The 17,507-nt window shown below is 50.2% G+C and overlaps 1 protein-coding gene across 1 annotated transcript; it reads right to left on the bottom strand.

The window, feature by feature from the left end:
- Positions 1–3,102: 3,102 nt before the first annotated feature.
- On the bottom strand, positions 3,103–17,288 carry SALL4 (spalt like transcription factor 4). Its single transcript, XM_039563716.1, has 4 exons — positions 17,086–17,288; positions 7,208–9,742; positions 6,314–6,621; positions 3,103–5,284 (listed from the first exon to the last, which is right to left on the bottom strand). Exons 1-4 carry the CDS (start codon positions 17,153–17,155, stop codon positions 4,862–4,864), a joined length of 3,336 nt encoding a protein of 1,111 aa, XP_039419650.1. The 5' UTR covers positions 17,156–17,288; the 3' UTR covers positions 3,103–4,861.
- Between the last annotated feature and the right edge of the window lie 219 nt (positions 17,289–17,507).

Raw genomic sequence — 17,507 nt, 5'->3', positions numbered from 1 at the left:
ACCCTGGTTTGTGTACCCGGCCCTCAGATTCATAAACTGAGTGCTTGGACTTTTGGTCAGCTCAGCTTGCTCAGTTTTGTCCCCTTCCCGGAAAGGGTGGTGGGGCTGCCCAGGGAGGTTTGGAGTGCCCATCCCTGGAGGTGTCCAAGGAAAGCCTGGACATGGCACTCAGTGCTCTGGGCTGGGACAAGATAAATATACATATATATTTAATAGCACTAGATATTGTGAATTTCACTTGATTTGGGTTTTAGTTTTCTTTAGAGAGACGCTTACACAAACCTTTAGTTACATCTGGATTTTGCCTAAACCAAGCATGGAAAATAAGGCCCATGATGAGACCCACCTGTTCTCATTCTACCTTGACACTTCATTTTCTGCACAAAGTAATTGGGTCAGAGAAGTGAATCTTTGACCTGTGAGATGTGACAACCAGAGATGGTAATAAAGAAGTTTAAAATGAGAGTGATGCTGCCAGAGAGTGGCTGGGAAGTCCAGCACAAAATCGTTTATAACAGGCAATAACAAACAAGCTTCGCAATAAACCAGACAGCACCTACAGCAATCAAAATGCTGCAAAGAACACTGCCCTTCATATGCAATTAACTCAAAGTGCACAAACCAGAAGCTATGATAACAAAATAGCATGGTAATGGGCTCCAGGAGTGTGTAATTGCTGGTTCTTTCTCGGCCTCTGAGCTGTTTCCTGTCCTGCTGTGGCTGTGCAGTGCCAGGAGCTTTTCTAGGTCACTGGTGAATGTGAGCTGAAGTCAGACACGTGAGCCCAGCGCTCAGCACACACCGGCCAGTGGGGAGGCCAGGGAAGGGCAGGCAGACCCCTCTGGGCTGAGCACACAGCACAGAAAAGCACCAAGAAAGCCTCAGCTGTGAGCAGGAACCTCTTGGGATCACACAGACACCAGGGCAGCTTTCTGCCTACGCTGTTATTTTGCAGACAGAAACCATCACCTTCCCTGACTCCAGAGTGCAAACCCTGCAGGGAGCACCATGGCCTTTGACAGCAAAAAAATTAAAAATTCATGTCATACTCACCTCTTTTCCTTTGTTTCAGCCCCTCTCTGCCATCCCATCAGTTCAAGCACCTCAGCCAGGTCCTTTACCCTGTGCTGATCCCAGCTCCATGGTCATTTACCCTTTGCTCCACGCTGTATTTACCAGCCCAGGCGGGCTCCCACCTCCCCGCTGCCAGCTGTGGAAAGGCAAATCCGCCTCACCGAGCTCAGCCCAGAGCTGCTTATCTACCACAGACAGACAAACTCCCTCCTCAAAGTTCCCATCGACTTTCTGGGAAGCTTTGAACAGAAAGGGCAGGTTGAAATAAATCTTTCTTTAGAGGAATACTAGGGGTAATACATTAAGGTAAAGCAAATGTTCTTAGTGTTTACTTTTTTTTTTTTAGCAAGCCAGCCTTTACCTTAGCTCATGAAAGCACATGAAGCACATATGCTACTTACACAAAAGCAACAGCTTGCAAATCCCCTGTGTGATGAGCAAAGTAAGCAATAACAAACAAGAACAAGAAAGTCCTCTAGGCAAGAGGAGAGGCTAATGAGCAGAGACAGTGCACAGACCGAGCTCACTCTGCTCTCACACCACTGCAGCTGCATTGGCTCGGTAAACTCGCTCCTGATTCACATCAGCAAAGGCCAGAAGACAATCAGCTGTCTCTTTTAGTTGTTAAAATGCAATGTTACTGTAAACTGAGCACACTTGCCACTGTGGGGAGTTCCACCACACTGACTTTCAGAAGGTGTTGGTTCAGCTCTCACAGATGGGAGAGCAGGTAACTCCCAGCCCTGCTGGCTTTGGAAACACTCTCCCCTGCAGCAGAAACGTCCCTGTGGCCCAGCTCCGGCTGTGGGGACAGGGGCAGATAAGTCCTACCTGTTACCCAGGTGTTGTGGGAAGATCCAGGACTTGCTGGCAGCGGCTTGGCCAGGGATCCTGCCACGCTCCAGCCTGGAGCTGCCTTATCAGCGAGCTGACACAGCTTTGGGCACAGCAGCGCGTGACACCGTGGCCTGGAGAGGGAAGCCCTGCAGTGCCTGTGGGTCACAGCGTTTGGGCTCTGCTGCCCACTCGGCCAAGGCAGGCACAGCCCAGACTGACCCGATTCCCCCGAGCAGCCCAGTGCTGCAGGGACATCCCACACCTGCCTGCCAAAGCCGCTGCTGGCCTGCTTTGCCAGCAGTTTCCTCACAGCTTATTTCCAGACCAGCACTCAGGCTTTATGAAACTCCTCCCCTCCTCCTCTCCCCTCAATTTCCAACCTGCTGCACAACACACCTAAAGGCAGCAGAGGTGTGAATATGGAATTATGTTATGGATGGTAATGAAGAGGCAGGCAGAGCCCCACAGCTTGGCCAGGAATCCAACCCACCACTGGAAGGGACAGAGATTCCTGGACCTCAGCCTTGTCCCGCTCTCCCTACACCTTTTTCCATTCCTTCAGAGCTTGGTGGCAGAGCTGAGAGAACAAGTGTTTGCTCTCTGCCTTTCTCCATCTCGCAAGGATTGAGCAAGGAGCACCATGATCAGGCAGCTCTGATGTTGGGAAGGTGCAGCTTTAGGGCTCCCTGGTTCTACACTCCTTTTCCTCCTTTGTTACCTCCCCAAGGCCCGAATACAATTTGCTAGTTTAGGTTGCAAGAATCAGGATCCCAGCACTTTTCCATTTTATCAGGGCTGTTGTCAGAACTGTTTTTCTTTGCTCTTTAGGAGAAGTTATTTATCCCTTTTCTATGCAGCCAGCATCTTCAGGCACTGGCAATTTGACAACTTAATATTCTTTTTCCCTTTGTAGGATGATCACAGTACAAAAATGATTGCACATATTGCTGTCATTCTATTCTAGTGTGGAAATCAACATCCCTGGCACATCCCAACCCCTGTATCAAACACCAGCTGTTCCTAAGGAATGGATCTAGGACTCCTCCACAGCCTCCCAGTTCCTAAGTAATGAACTAAAGCCTAACTCTAGCTCATGGATTTCAGGTCCCTGGAGTGAAGCAGCATGCTGCCTCTTGAACTCTCTCTTCAGGAGACAAAAAGCCTTTTACCAGAAAAATTAAAGCACCCAAGTGTGAAAAAGCCATCCCAAAATTTATTCTCAAAAAAGTCAACAGAAACGCATCAGTAGATACTCAAAAAACTACAGAGTTCTCAGGAATCATACATTCACAATGTAGAAACGTGACAATTGGGATGCCTTTTGCGTGGTCTATGTAACAATAGCCATTTTACAGTGTAAACAGGTACTGGTATGTTCTTACTCACAAGTCCAGCAGGAAAGGCACAACTCGGCATACAGAGATCATAAGCAAGATTTAGGTGCAACAACATTACACAAACTTTTGGTAATCTGCATTTTTGGGGCCTTCCACAGCAGAGACTGGACTTGGAAGATTTCCTGCAGTCAACAGCCAGGTTTCTTTCCATCCTTCAGTCCTTCCACACCAAATGCTCACTTTGCAGCCTGGTTCAGATCCCATCACACATCCAGTTCCAGCAGGTGTTTGAGGAATAGTGAAAGGTCAGTCCAGCAACTCTTCAGGTGCTTCCACTAATAATACATCAGGGTTTGGTTTCACATAGTGCATGGAAGCATCTGCTTGAATCTCAGTCATTACAGTGGTCATTATTAGAAAAATAGACACTACAACTACAAAAGGACAAAATGAGGTAGATAACTTAGAATCCAGATGACTATCCCAGCAACCTTCATACAACACACATGGATCATTAATTATCATTTTGGTGGAATGCAAGCTCACAGACCGCCAAAAACCCCTTAATGACCAGAGTAGGAATGCCATCCAAAAACCCACAAAACATTTAACCTAAGCATGAATACTTCATATTTAAATACAGGTTTACACAGACTGATCTCCTAAATTACCCAAACAAAAAAAAAAAAAATAAAAACAAAAAGTCTCTTGCTAAGGAAGCCGGTTCCCATGGCAAATTGCAACAGTCACCAGAGATTCCTTGCAGAGCTTTTAGACCTGACTTCCCAAGGCAAGTCTTCCCTTTGAAGAGGAAACAAAACAACAACAAAAAAAGTATATACATACCCACCCATGCTTGTTTGGGGCTCTTGGTATTGAAATAAAACATCTAGGAAAAACTGCACATCTTTGGAAGCAGGAATTTTGGCACTATACTTGAAGGACTGTCCTAGTAGTAGTATTAAATAAGCAGCAGTCAACAACACAAAGAATTAATTACTTAGGAGCAGTGACTAAAGAAAAACAGCAACTTGCTTTTCATAAAACTTCTGAGGAAAAAAAAAAAGGATTTAAAAAAAACCCCCAACTTTGTAGTTTTTAGAGCCATTAATAAGAAAAAGTACATTCAGAAACCACACAGAGCCAAAAATCCAAACAGAAAAATTCTTTCTAAGAGGGTGGCAGACATTCTAGGATATTTACCCGCATTAATAGTTTCCATTTCTCATCAGTAAATAGAAGCTCTTCCATCAACAGTAGGTTGTTTCCACTCTATTCAAAACCCCCATTATCACTCTAAACAAAGAGGTAAATATTCTAACCTTTGGAATTTCAAGTTGTAGAAACTTCTGTAAGGCTGTACACATTAAAGTCACATGTAAGAACTACTTTGCAAGACCCGCATCTTTCCAAATAGAAGGAAATCCTATTCTTTACTAATTACTATTTGCAAAGCAATATCATGATTGTACTCTGGGCAACTCTTACAAAGACAACCATAAAATCATTTGCACGTCAATAGGAAAATAGGAGGCTGAAGTGGAATCTCTTAAAAATATATGTTTGTGTCTATATATATTTGTTCTTTCTGTAGGTCAACTCCTCTCGAGTCTTTAGCTAACAGCGATTTTGTTCTCCTCCAGGAAGTGAGGGAACTGGTGTTTTGGCACATTGTCTGCAGCAGCAGCCGCGGCCTTCTCCGTGTCGGAGGCGGCGCCAGCCTGGGCCCCGTCCGCCTTGGAGGCCGCGGCAGAGTTCATGGATGAGCCCCCGGCCACGGGCACGGGCAGGGCCGGCAGGGCCCCGCTCTGGATCACCGAGATCTCGTTGGTCTTCACGGCCAGGCCGTTGCTGAGCACGGCCGCGTACTGGTTCCACACGGCGGGGTCGATGCTCACCGAGGGCGCCATGATGTCCTTGGGGAACATCTCCGACACCTTCTTGGGGTCGTTCCCCAGCAGGGCCATGGGGTTATCGATGGACAGCCGCCTTCCCCTCCTGGCTGAGTTATTCCACATGTGGGTTCCTACATGGACCTTCCGGAGAGGGGGGAAAGCAAAGAGAATCATTAATACTGCAGCTCTTTTGGGGTGTACCCAAATTCTACTTTGCTTGCAGCCAAGTTGCCCAAAGAAGTCACGCTTGCTCCATTTGCATTCAGGTAAATATTTAAGCTGGGTAGTTCTCTTGTCAAAGTTCCCTTCCTGGCATGTGTAAGACACAGTCATTCCACTGCCTGACATCACCATGGCTCTCTGGACTTGGCTGCTGGAGGGCTTGGAGGACTGTGATTTACACTTAGAACAAGCTGTGTTGGCAAAGACACCCCTCTCTCCCCCAAACAGAAGCCACGTCATCTGCTGCAAACAGACTACAGTGAGAAAAGTACTGGGTAATGCAAAAAACCACCAAGTAATTTGGCAGAGAGGTTCACCTAAGCTGGAATCTTCCACACCACATTCTGCCAGTGCTTCCAGGAAGGCACTGCTCACACACTGCAGAGGATTTTCTCTCCCCATCAGCATTTATGCAAGAGGACTGAAGAGCTTGAAGAGGTTCTCACAGGGAGGGAGAAGCCTCTGTGCAAGTGAGGGAGCTGAGTCCCTCACAGGGCAAATAGATTCATCTGGCAGAAGGACAGACTCACAGCACTTCTTCAGCATGTGCTTAGACACAATCCCCAAGCACTTTGTGCCATCTCAGGATTATCCTGGTTTATCCCTCCTCATCTCACTAAATTTCAAGCAGTGCAGTGTAATGCATTTACTCTGCAGGCAGCATTTCGTAGCACTCAGTCTATGAAATGCTTATGTCTTGACACATCCAAATCCAAGTTAAAAAAGAAAGCAATCTGCTTAGTGAGGGCTAAGCCTCCCCTTCCACCCCAAGAGGAAAGTCAAGGACAGTAGCAAAGACCTGTGGGTGATCTCAGTAACACACAAGAAATTGTGTGGAGAAACTCAGGAAGGAGACAAGAATCAACGATCTGAGGAACTAAAAGTAAGTCCTTTCCATCTCTAGTACGAGTTTCACAGATAAAGGAGAGGACAACAGACAGGACCCACCTTCAGGTTTCCTTTGGTGGTGAAGGCTCTCCCACAGATGGTGCAGGCAAAGGGCTTCTCCCCAGTGTGGGTCCGCTCGTGGATCTGCAGGGCGCTGGCAGAGGAGAAGTTCTTCCCACAGGTAGTGCAGATGTGCTGTTTGGCAGGACGGCAGAACTTGGGGCGTGGCACCAGGAGAGGGGCAACCCCAGGGGACAGAGCTGAAGGGCCAATGAAGTGGCCAGTGCTGAGGGGACGATCGCTAGGCAGCTCCATTTTTATCAGGGCCGGTGGGGCTCTGACAAAAGCAGCTGGAATACTGCTCCGACCTGGAAAGAAAGCAAAGGTGATGCTTATCCTAACCTCATTCTGCTCCCAAGCTTAAGCCTGGCTGACACTCCAGACACCCTGCCTTTGAAGCTGCATGTGCCTGAGGGGCACATCTGCAGAGCCCACCACACTTCCTAGGATACCCCCAAAACAAATCAGTTTATCCCTGGGTTTGTTGGTGAGCTTATGAGACAAAGTCTTCTAGCTCAAATCTAACTTCAACAAGCCTGAAAACCTCACAAATGAATTCAGAGTTTCCACCTCATCCTCTTAGGATGAGCAGTTTTCCTGCGAAACACAAATGTGTATCTTTAAAGAGCTGTAAGGAGATACCAGGTGAGCCCATGAAAGATAGCAAGGGCACAGTCTCTATTAACTTCTAGGACCTTGCAGAAGATGACAGCACTTAAGCCTTTGAATTTTGGGCTTGACTTCATCAGGAACTTTACCGGGCCCATGCCCTTATCCAAACAGAGGAGCAGGAAAAGGGGAAAGCTGAGGAAGTTTTGTTTCCTGTTGGTCCTTCTAAAGACTGATTTCCTACTGCCCCACCCCAAATCACTGCCAGCATTTTGCATTACTCACCATATTCTCCATTTGCAAAGTGTAGCCCAGGCTCTTCTTTGATGACCTTCCGACCGATATTGCCGTATGTTAAATCCAAAGCTCCCACAACCCCTTCCATTTCCACAGGAGCATTCTCAGGACCCTCTGATTTATTCCCCGTGCCTGAATCCTCCTGGTTGTTGAAGGCAGGTGACTTTGACCTCACGCTCTCAGCCTGGCTGTTGGCCGGGGACAGGGCCTGCAGTGACGCTGACTCGGAGGCAGCGGGGCTCCGGCCGTTCTGATAGTCGGGATCTCCTGCCACAGAGGATGAATCGTTTGTCATGCCATCGCTTTCTGCTGAGCCGTTGTCACTGGACCTCAGACTGCTCTGCCGCTGCAGATTCAGAGAGGAGGTGACAATCTTCATCTGGTTCTCCAGTGCTGTAACCCCAGAGAAGGCGGCGGCCGCGGCGGGTGACTCTGATTGTGCATCATACGGAGTAGGAGGTTTGGAAGAACTCCTGGGGCCATCCTGAGAGTCCATGTCCTCTTCCATGTCTATGCTTTCCAGGATCTCCTCGGGGCGACCGATGTCTCCGTTCTTCTCAGGCACAGCAGGATCCACCTCGGCGCTGTCGCAGGAGGGTTCTGGCATCGGGGTGTTGGGGATCTGCCCGCCCATGTGCATGCGGATGTGCTGCTGCAGCACCACGGCATTTGTAAACTTCTTCTGGCAAATTGGACAAGAATGCTGCATCTTCAAGGGAGTATTGGCCCGGTGGACACCATAGTGAGTTTTAAGGTTCCCTTTAGTGGAGAAGGCACGGCCACAGATCTTGCACTTGAACGGCCTCTCCCCGGTGTGGGTGCGGTAATGCATTTTGAGTGAGCTCTGGCAGCTCAGCACTCTGTGACAGATCAGGCACTCGTTAGGGTCAGCAGTGGATTTGTCGATATTTTCAACCAGCTGCTGGAGCTTTGATGTCTCTGAGCCTTGCTCATTTGACCCACTTACGTGGAAGATGCTCACGCTGCAGGTAGCTTGTGGTGAGCTCAAGCTCTGCTCCGTTCCCGACTCGTGACCGACTGCCCCCGATGAGGAGGAGCCACCCTCGCTTTCTGGAGAGGGCCTGGACTGCAGCTCACTTGAGAATGTACCAGGCAGAGACTCCTTGATGCCTGCCAGGCTGGACATGGTCTGAGGTGCGCCAGTGGCCACAGAGGTAGGTAGGGTTGTTAGGAGAGGTTTGCTGTCCACAATCAGGTTAGACTCATCCAGTGGCACAGACATCCCATATGGGATTCCAGTGCTAGTGGGAACATTGTCCAGGTGCTCAGGAACCGGGTAAGGATTCATCTTTATATGGGGGTACTTGTCTTTGTGACGCTGAAAATGCACTTTAAGGTTTCCTTTGGTCGTGAAGCGGTTCCCACAGATGTTACATTTATAGGGTCTTTCCCCGGTGTGGGAGCGGAGGTGGATCTGCAGGGCACTGTCATTGCCAAAGACCTTCCCACAGAATTTACACTTGTGTTTGAAGAAGGGCTCCTCTGCAGTCGGTTTGCTTTCAGACACGCTGATGTTGGGGGGTTTCCCCTTCCCCTTCTTTGAGGAATCCATCACAGACGAAACGGCCGAAAGCGGGTTCTGGAAGATGACTGAGCCAGAGGACTGAGGTAGCAAAGGATTTGGGAACTGAGAGATGGAGCCGGGGAGGCCTCGGCTGCCCTCGGGCTTCAGGGGGAAGGAGGAAGAGAGCCCAGCAGCCAGCGAGCTGGTGGCTGCAATGCCAGTGTTAGAGTGAGGTAGTTTTCCTTGCTTCAAGGATTCCAGTGATAGGCTCTGGCTTCCAGCTTTCTGTCCGATCAAAGCCACAGCAGCCGAGAGCTGCTGGGACATGTGGGCACCCAGAGCTTTGAGCGGGTCAGTAGCAGCTGCTATGGAGGGGTGCAGGGCGTGGGGAGCCATCATGGCAATCTGGATGCGGATCTGCTCCGTCAGCTGGATCTGCTGGAGCTGCTGCTGCTGCAGACACACGAGCTGCTCCAGGATCATGGGGATGGCATTGAAACCGGCTGCCGAGGAAGAGATGGCGTCGGACGTCCGCTGGTTCACGGCCACTTTAGTGCCGCGGATCGTCTGCAATGTCACGTTAGTGTTTGGTACTTTGGGTTTTGGTAGATAGCTTAGGCCGGGAGCCGCAGGCGCGAGGGGGGGTTCTATTTTAAGGTACATTCCTCCTACCGATTCAGCATCCATTTTTCCTTCTCTCTTTTCCACAGAGCCAATGCAGCCCTTTGCCTGAATGTCCTTGCGTGTCCTGCCATCCATTCGGTCGCCTGGGAAGGTCCCTAGAGAGGCCTCGGAGAAGCTCTCAGGGGGGACTGTTCCCTCACTGTCATTCATGATTAGAACAGGCGGATTTTTAGTGCAATTTTTCTTATGCTCAAGGAATTCAGAGAGAACAAAGAATTCTGCACAGCATTTCTCACAGATTTTGGTTTCCTCCGTGCGGCACCTTTTGGAACTCATTTCACCATCTCTATCACCTGGGACGTCTTGTGGACTCCCTTAAAATAAAAGAAAGTCACATTATTAATTGCTAGATTTAGACCAAGTATTCACTATTAAGATCACTGACTCCACCTGAATTGCAAATTAAAGATACAAGTCTGGAAAATCAAGTTTGCAGACCAATCTGAAGTCCTGCTCTTTGTTTTGATGCCAATTCCTTTGCATAATTCCATTCCAAAATAAATCTGCATCTCAGTTCAGTTTACAAGAAAAAACATAATATAAAAGGACTCTCAGGAAGCTCAATGAAAAGAGATTTATACCAAATCCCTTTATACAGGTAAAAAACCCCTGGGACAGTCCTGCAAGGCAGCACCTGCAACACAGATTAAAAGGAACACAAGGAAGACAGAGGAAGCATCGTAGCACTGAGCAAAACACCACACGAGTTATTCTATGTTTGTACTTCACTTTCTAATTCTTTGGTAACCATCTCTCAAATTCATACAAGATCATTAACACAGGAATTCTGAGCAATTCTTAACTGCACAGATCTAAGCAACTTTCACTCCACCGTTACAACAGTAATTTCAAACCAAGAGGACTGACAAAAGCAAAGCAGCCAATATTAGTTAGTAAATCCTTCGAAAGCAAACACACCCAAATAATCTCTAAATGGACACAGTAGCAAGGAAGACATGATAAAGTGCAGGACCCTACACACTAGCAAGAGCCCACACTGACACTGATGATTATTAAAAAAATAATACAAGTAACAAGTCCTGCTTGCAAAACCACACCAAGGCATTTCCGATTCTCGCAGGAGGCCTTGTTCAGCTGCATCCACAACTCACCCACCTCGGGGAAAGGGCAGGGAAAGCCAAGCTGGGCTCCAAGTCCACTCCTGCCCTTCCACCACTGGCACCCCACAGCTTAGACTGAGCAGAATTTGCACGTAGACCAAAAAAAAATAATTCGGGGAAATATCTGAACTGGAAGAGGTTAAGAGAAATCATAACCAAAACAGGATGTTTTTGCTCAGCCTTGCCATCCTTCAAACAACAAACTCACACCCAGCTTGAGGCAGGGCAGTACTCAGGGCAGGAGTGCTGAGGAGGGAGAACTTCCCAGTGAGGGAGAAGCAGGACGGGCTCCAGCCAGATTCCAGCTCCCATCAGCTGAAACATCCCAGACATCACAGAAATTGCTCCAATTTTGATGGGCGCCAAGGGTGCAGTAACTTCGCCTCCCACAGTCCCAGTGGAGCACACCTGGAATGGTGTCACACACTGTCCTGGCCAGAGCCCCAGCACACCTGGAATGGTGTCACACACTGTCCTGGCCAGCCCTCCTGGCTCCAGTCCCATGTCACCAGCCCACCCCCTTGGACCAGGTGAAGCCAGGACTCTGCAAGGTCAGGAGCTTCTTGAAGCTTTGGTTTGCAAGGTGTGGCCAAACCACACATCTGACACCTGGGAATGTCCTGTACATGGACAGCAGCCATGTCCAGGTGACAACTCGAGCACATGACCTTGCTGCTCCAGGGATGTAAAACCTCGCTGAGGGAGGATATTGCAAACCTTGCCATTTCTTAGCTCAACAAGGGCACTGTGTGGTATTCAACAAAGCAAACTTCAACCGTTTAATGTCGTGTGGCATGAAGTGCATGTGAAAGTTTACTTTTAAAAATAAACACTTGATCAATCACAAAAATTTGCAAGTATCAGAGGCCTGTTCTACTATGATCTGCAGAGCAATAAATCCAAATCCACACAAGTCCTTGAACGGGGAGGAAAGGAGTTCTCAGCACTGCTATGATCAAAAATGTTTGGATGCCTCCTATTTAAACAGGGAGAATTAAACACTCCCCCCTTCAGCCCAAACAACTCCCACAAGCAAAACAAACAAGAATAGCAGCACACAAAAGTTTCCCATCCCAAATATCATTAAAGTGATGTCTCTCAACCTGATTTAACCCTAAAAACATACACGGAAGTCCAGCCTGCAGACAAGTACAACTAGTACACAACTCAGAACTTGAGTCCACCAGGATCAAGAACAGATTATTTTAAACTTGTTTTGCAGGAGTCTGAGCAGATATCATGGGAAAGAAAACTGTGTTGAAAAAAGACAAACTTCCAGAAGTACTCTACACTGACTTGAGAGGTCTTTACTTGACTACTTTCCTATTTCATAGAATACGCTAAAGCATGAAAATCTCTTTTCCAAATCCTTTAGCGTTTGGGGCTTTCCCAGTCCCATCTCACACGTGGAACTACACTGTATGCACATCACAAAGTATTAAAAAATAGCTTTTACATTTTCCAGTGGCACAGAAATGTCTGCACCAAACACTGCTGCCCACCCCCAAGGAGATATCCCGGGATAATGTCTAGACAAGTCCTCAAACTTTAACTACTTCAAAGCATCTGATCATTTATCTCCTTTCCCTTGATAGGTCTCCTTATTTTTCTACTTCTGTGCTGATAAGATCACACTAAATTCAGTGCCCCTTTCCTAATCTCCAGCACAGCCCACGCTCCTCATTCTCATAACTCTGAGGAGTTCTGGTAACTTTTCTGGTTCTGAGCAGCAGTTGCCATCTCAGAGCAAGAAACTCCAGTAAACTGAAGGTCCCTGTGTTGGGCAGCAGTGGGCAGAGGTTGGCAGCCCTGTCCCTGTCATGTATTTTAGTTTCCAGTTTCCCTGACAGTAAAGCACTAGCTTAGGACTCTGAATAAATCTAATTCAGAGCTTGAAACAATTTGCTGCATGTCAAATAGGGAAGTGATGCATTATTTTCCTTTTTACCTTAAAGAAAGTGAATATAACATCTTGGCCTGTCTCAGAAAGGGTTTTAGATAAATTCACAAGCAGAATGCTGGGTTATTTTATAGTAGCTGGAATAACAAAGGAGAAATTGACTGATTCTGTAAAAAACCCAAGAACTTCTGCGAAAATCATCGTGATTTGTTAACAACCTCCTGTCCCCGGCCCCCCAGTGCTGCTATCAGAGCACCTCAGCTCCCCCGAGCCCAGCAGTTATCAAAAATGAAATAATGGTCTGAACTCGGGGCTTTCCATGCCAGGAGGGCAGCTCTGCCCACCGACTGCACACGGATTTACCGAGGACAGCCCTGCCACAACAATTCCTTGTGCACTTCACTTAACCCTCTCCAACGGCTTCCCAGGGATAGAACTTCTACTGTGGTTTTTTATCTCCCCACCCCCGAATTTCAGGAATGTTATCTCTCAGCATCTAGTTATCCAATAAGTTAGAAGAATGCAGTAAACCCAGCAGGGGGGTTAGACTGAATCACTGGCAAATGGATGGAAAAAATCCACTATTGTGTAGGACAAGGCGGCCATCGACAAGGAAGGCTGATAAAATCCACACCGCTTGAAATATTTTTTTTTTTTTTTTTAAGGGAAACAGTAAAAGGAGTGAAGTGAATCTGGTTTGATGTGACTTCAAGAAGGGTGCTGCTGGTCTACCACTCATCTAAGCCATTAGGGACTTTTTTTTTTTTTTTCAACTTTATTTTACTTGAATTGGGATGAAACAGAACTCAAGTTTTCCTACCCACTTTTTTATTCAGGAGTTTTAATACCTTCGGTGAGCTTACTTTCCCCACAGCCCACACTTGGATCAACTACTTTTACTTTAAGGTTAACAAAGCCATGCACTTCCCTGGTTTAAATTAACTCATGGAGGATTGATTAGCAACCCTCCACTCTGGTCCTAGACATGAACCCTGTGCCATCAGCTCCCTGTTGCTCTAAGGATCGTGCTTCCCTGATGCTTTTCTCCTGCTCCCAGCTGCAAAGCAAGGACTTCCAAGAACTCTAAACTGCCCCAAGTCTCCCTCCTCCCACTATCTAACACCATTTAACGCATTTTAACTGTGACAAAATCGCTTCCTTGAGTGAGTAAAACGCACGACTGACAACTTACAGAGATGCTCCGAAGGCCTTGGTGTTTTCTACGCTAAATTCATCAGCTGCGTTTTTCTACCCAAGAACTAGGCACAAACGCATTACACCCACACTCAGCGTTTCACGTGCTTACAGGCTCTCTCTCAAGGCTTTAATTATTTGGTTATCTACTTACTGATTCACCCTTTAGCCTATCCACAACTTAAAGCGAGATATTCAGCCAAAGACGGAACAAACCATGGTGAATAAGCGCTTGTGAAGGACAGAATAAGCGCTAAAACACGCGGGGCGAGCGGGGACGCGGGACGCCGGCTCCCGCGGGCGCAGCCCCGCTCCGGCCGCCCCGGAGGGGCTCGGAGCCCCCGGGAAGCGCCGCGCTCGCTGCCCGGAGGTGCCGGGGCCGGTCGGTGGAGGGCACTCACGGCCCGCGCTCCGGCCCCGCCGGGCCACCGCCACCCCGGGCGGGGCCACCGCGACCCCGGCACCCACCTGAGCTGACAGCATCCCCCGCTGCACGATCTGCGGCCACGGCTGTCGCTCCAGCTGGCTCCGAGCCCGCGGTCCCCCGAGCCCACCGCCCTGCCCGTCCCTACCTGCCCGGCGGCCGCTCCTCCCCGGCCGCAGCTGCGCCAGCCCGGACCACACTTAACACTCGTACAGTGTTTAAGAGCGAGCTAAACGGCACAAACCCCGCTGCCAAGGTCAATTGCATGAGAGTCCTAATTGTGAGCCTGACATCAACTTACCACCCACAGCAAGCAGGAGGAGGCAAAGGTTAGAGCAGCAGCTCTGTCAAAACGTCACATGCCGCCGAGCCCGGCGAAAGGGCTCCATCCGTGCTACGAATATAATGTTTCACTTACGTAAAAGGAAAAACAAGCCGGGCATCGCCCCCCCTCCGCCCCCCGGCACCCTCTCCCCCTTCGCAGGGCTGCGGCACCCGGGGCACGGCGGGGATGCTCCCGCACCCCGGGGCTCCCGGCCGGGCCAGCCCGTCCCCGACAGCAGCTTCGGGCAACCGAAATCAAACCTAAGATAAACCACCACAGAACTTGGGCTTTCCTTTTTCAGCCTTTCCTTATCCAACATCCCTCTCCAGTTCTACAGAGCTCAGCGCGCAATTCGGAGATTTAACTGAAAGAAATCTAGGCTAATTTTACCCTGAGGAAAAAAGCCCAGAAAGTTGCAGTTTGATACTGTATTTTTAAGAACGAATCCGATTTTTAATGGCAGCAATCCAGCACAATGGGCATTTTCAAGCCCTTTGTGGAAATGCTAATTTTCAGTATGTAGCATTATTCCCCTGTGACCACCTGCTGATTTTTTGACCTGTTAATGGATCCCCAGGTTCGCGGGACACTTTAACCCGCTGCATTGTTCACAGAGGTGGGTCCCAAACCGCTTTGCGAAGAAAGGGAACACTTGCAAAAACGGAGATAGGGGCTTGATTTTATTATTACGATTATGTGGATACCCTCGATAATACCCCAGACAAATCCCTGCGGAATTTCGTCTGTGATATGCAGCTTCATCACTTATTATTTACAGGCACACCTGGAGCGGGGAATATCAGGACTATTTGGGGGATTGGCGGGCGGTCCGAGCCGTCGGAGCCGCAGCCCCGGGCTGTATTTCGGAGAGCGGAGACCCCGCAGGACAGGGCTCAGTGCGGGATCTGACCCGATCCCCCAAACCCACAGCATCCCACGAGCGACAGGAGAATCCCCCCAGCCGGGGCCACAGCTTCCCCAGGTCCCCCGGCCTGTGCGGCCGCTGCCCGGCTCCCCGAGGGATTTCATCCCGGGTTTGGCTGTTAAAATTGAGAACGGGAAGGGGGGGAGGGGGGGGGGGAAAGCCCCAACAACAATAACAAAAAAGCAGCTGGCCACTGCCCCGGAGAGCGCGGTGTGGAACGATCCTCCCTCCCTCCCTCCCGCACACCTCCCCCGCCCCAGCGGCCGCATCAGGAGTGATTAACCCTTTTGTTTCAGCGCGGGGCCGGAGGTGCCTTTCCAGCAGCGGGCAGAGATTTACATGTGGAAACATCACCTCCATCCCCCAACCTAACCATATGCACAAAGGAAAACAGTCATGCATTAAACATGGGATTTATTGCCTTCTGGCCAGCATGCTGTTTCTTAAGTCACCATTAACCGGACCCAACAATTGCACATTTCGACTCAAAGAAGAGAAGGGGGAGGAGGAAAAAAAAAAAAATTAAAGAGCCCGAACCTCCTGCGGGCTGGGAATAAGCAGCTCCCGTAACGTGCAAGGGTTTTGATCAGTTCTAGGCATGGAAACAAAACCAGTCCCAAACGCAGGCAAAGAGCCCAAAGAAAGTTCTTGGGGGGCACACGGAAACATTTGGGCGCAACAAGCACAGCAACTCCAAACAAACGCTCCCCACCCGGGACGGGACGTGCCCTCGTCCCGCCGCATTCCACCCGGGAGCAGGACGGCTACCGGAGAACGGGGAGCGTCCCAAGCTCCGCACCGAGGGCGGCAATAGCGGGGGAAGAGCCCGCACCGGAGCCAGGGAGCCGCCGGCCCCCGCAGCCCGGCTCGGGGAGATGCTGCTCCCGTGGGGGCCACCAGCGAGTGCCCCCTCCGCCCTTCCCCTGCGTGCCCACCCCACCGGGAGCTCACGGCTGGTTTCTACTTTTCTACTTTTCCCGTTGCATGGCCCAGGAATGCGAGCTCCCAAAAAATGGGGACAGTGATTCGCGGTGGCGAAGTCCCCCACGCCGCCCAAATACAAAGCGCTCACGCACACCCCACATTAGCTCACCGGAGTTATTTTAGGAAGTCGGAAATCAAAGATGGCTGGAGGTCAAGCTACAAAAGGTCCAGGGCGATTGTGATCTCCAACAAAAATAGTCCGAGTGTGGAGGTTTTTTTTCCCGTTTTTTTTAAAGCCCCACAAAAATACTCATCAAACTCCCGACAAAGTGCTAAATACACCGAGGAAACCCAGGCAGAGCCGTTTCCTACCCCTCCGAAGTTGTCTGTAATTTCTCCCTCTGCTCCCCCACCCCCTTACCCCCATCCCCCCAATTCTCTCCGCCTCGGGGAGGCTTTGGGGTTCCCCTCCCATGAGGCTGCGGCCCCACGCGGGACCCGGCGGAGGCTCCGCGGGCGCGGGGGGAGCGTGCGGGGCATTGCGGGGCCGCCGGCCGGGCAGGGCGAGGGGCAGCGCTGCGCTCCGCAGCCACCCAAAGCTGAACCCCCCCGAACGTAACGAGGAGCCGCTGCCTCGCTCAGCCTCGCGGGGAGTTCAGCCCCCCAAAAATCCTGGGGGGAGCCGAGGGTCGGCCCCTGGCAGAGCCCGCGGGGGGAAAGGAGCGGGGGGTGAAGCACGAGGGTGGAAAAAGCCCCGCGGGAAGCGCCCCTCGCTCCCCGCCGCCGCCTCCGCGCATCAGCCAAGTTGGGACCCGCGGCCGCTCCGCGCCCCCTCTGCGCTCACCACTTGCAGCATCTGGGGGCTGCTCCTCGGAGTTGATGTGCTGGGGCTTCGCCTGCTTCCGTCGCGACATGGTGCACCAGCATCGGGAGCATGCAATAGTAGCAATTATTTTCCTCTTCACAACAAATTCCTAGAGTTGGGAAATTTGGGCGGAATGCGCATGTCAGAGTAATTATGATTATCAATAATGCATTGCGATTTATCATGGGTCCCTGACGGCTGATTGGCCTGAGTCCAAGGGCTCACAGATTATTCAAATCAGCCCCATTGATCCGCGCAGCGGGGCACGCTGGGCCATGTAGTCCCCGCGCCCGGCCCGCCCCGGCGGGCGACAAAGGCGTGAGCCCCGCGGGGCTGGGGCCACCCCCCCCGAGTAAAAAAACAACCCGGCAGCGCGGCTCTCCAGCCTGCACACGGACAAT

Source organism: Corvus cornix, chromosome 20 (genome assembly GCF_000738735.6).
Source record: "Corvus cornix cornix isolate S_Up_H32 chromosome 20, ASM73873v5, whole genome shotgun sequence".
Lineage (NCBI taxonomy): Eukaryota > Metazoa > Chordata > Aves > Passeriformes > Corvidae > Corvus > Corvus cornix.
The sequence above is the reverse complement of the archived record's forward strand: the minus strand, read 5'-3'. Positions and strand labels throughout refer to the sequence as shown.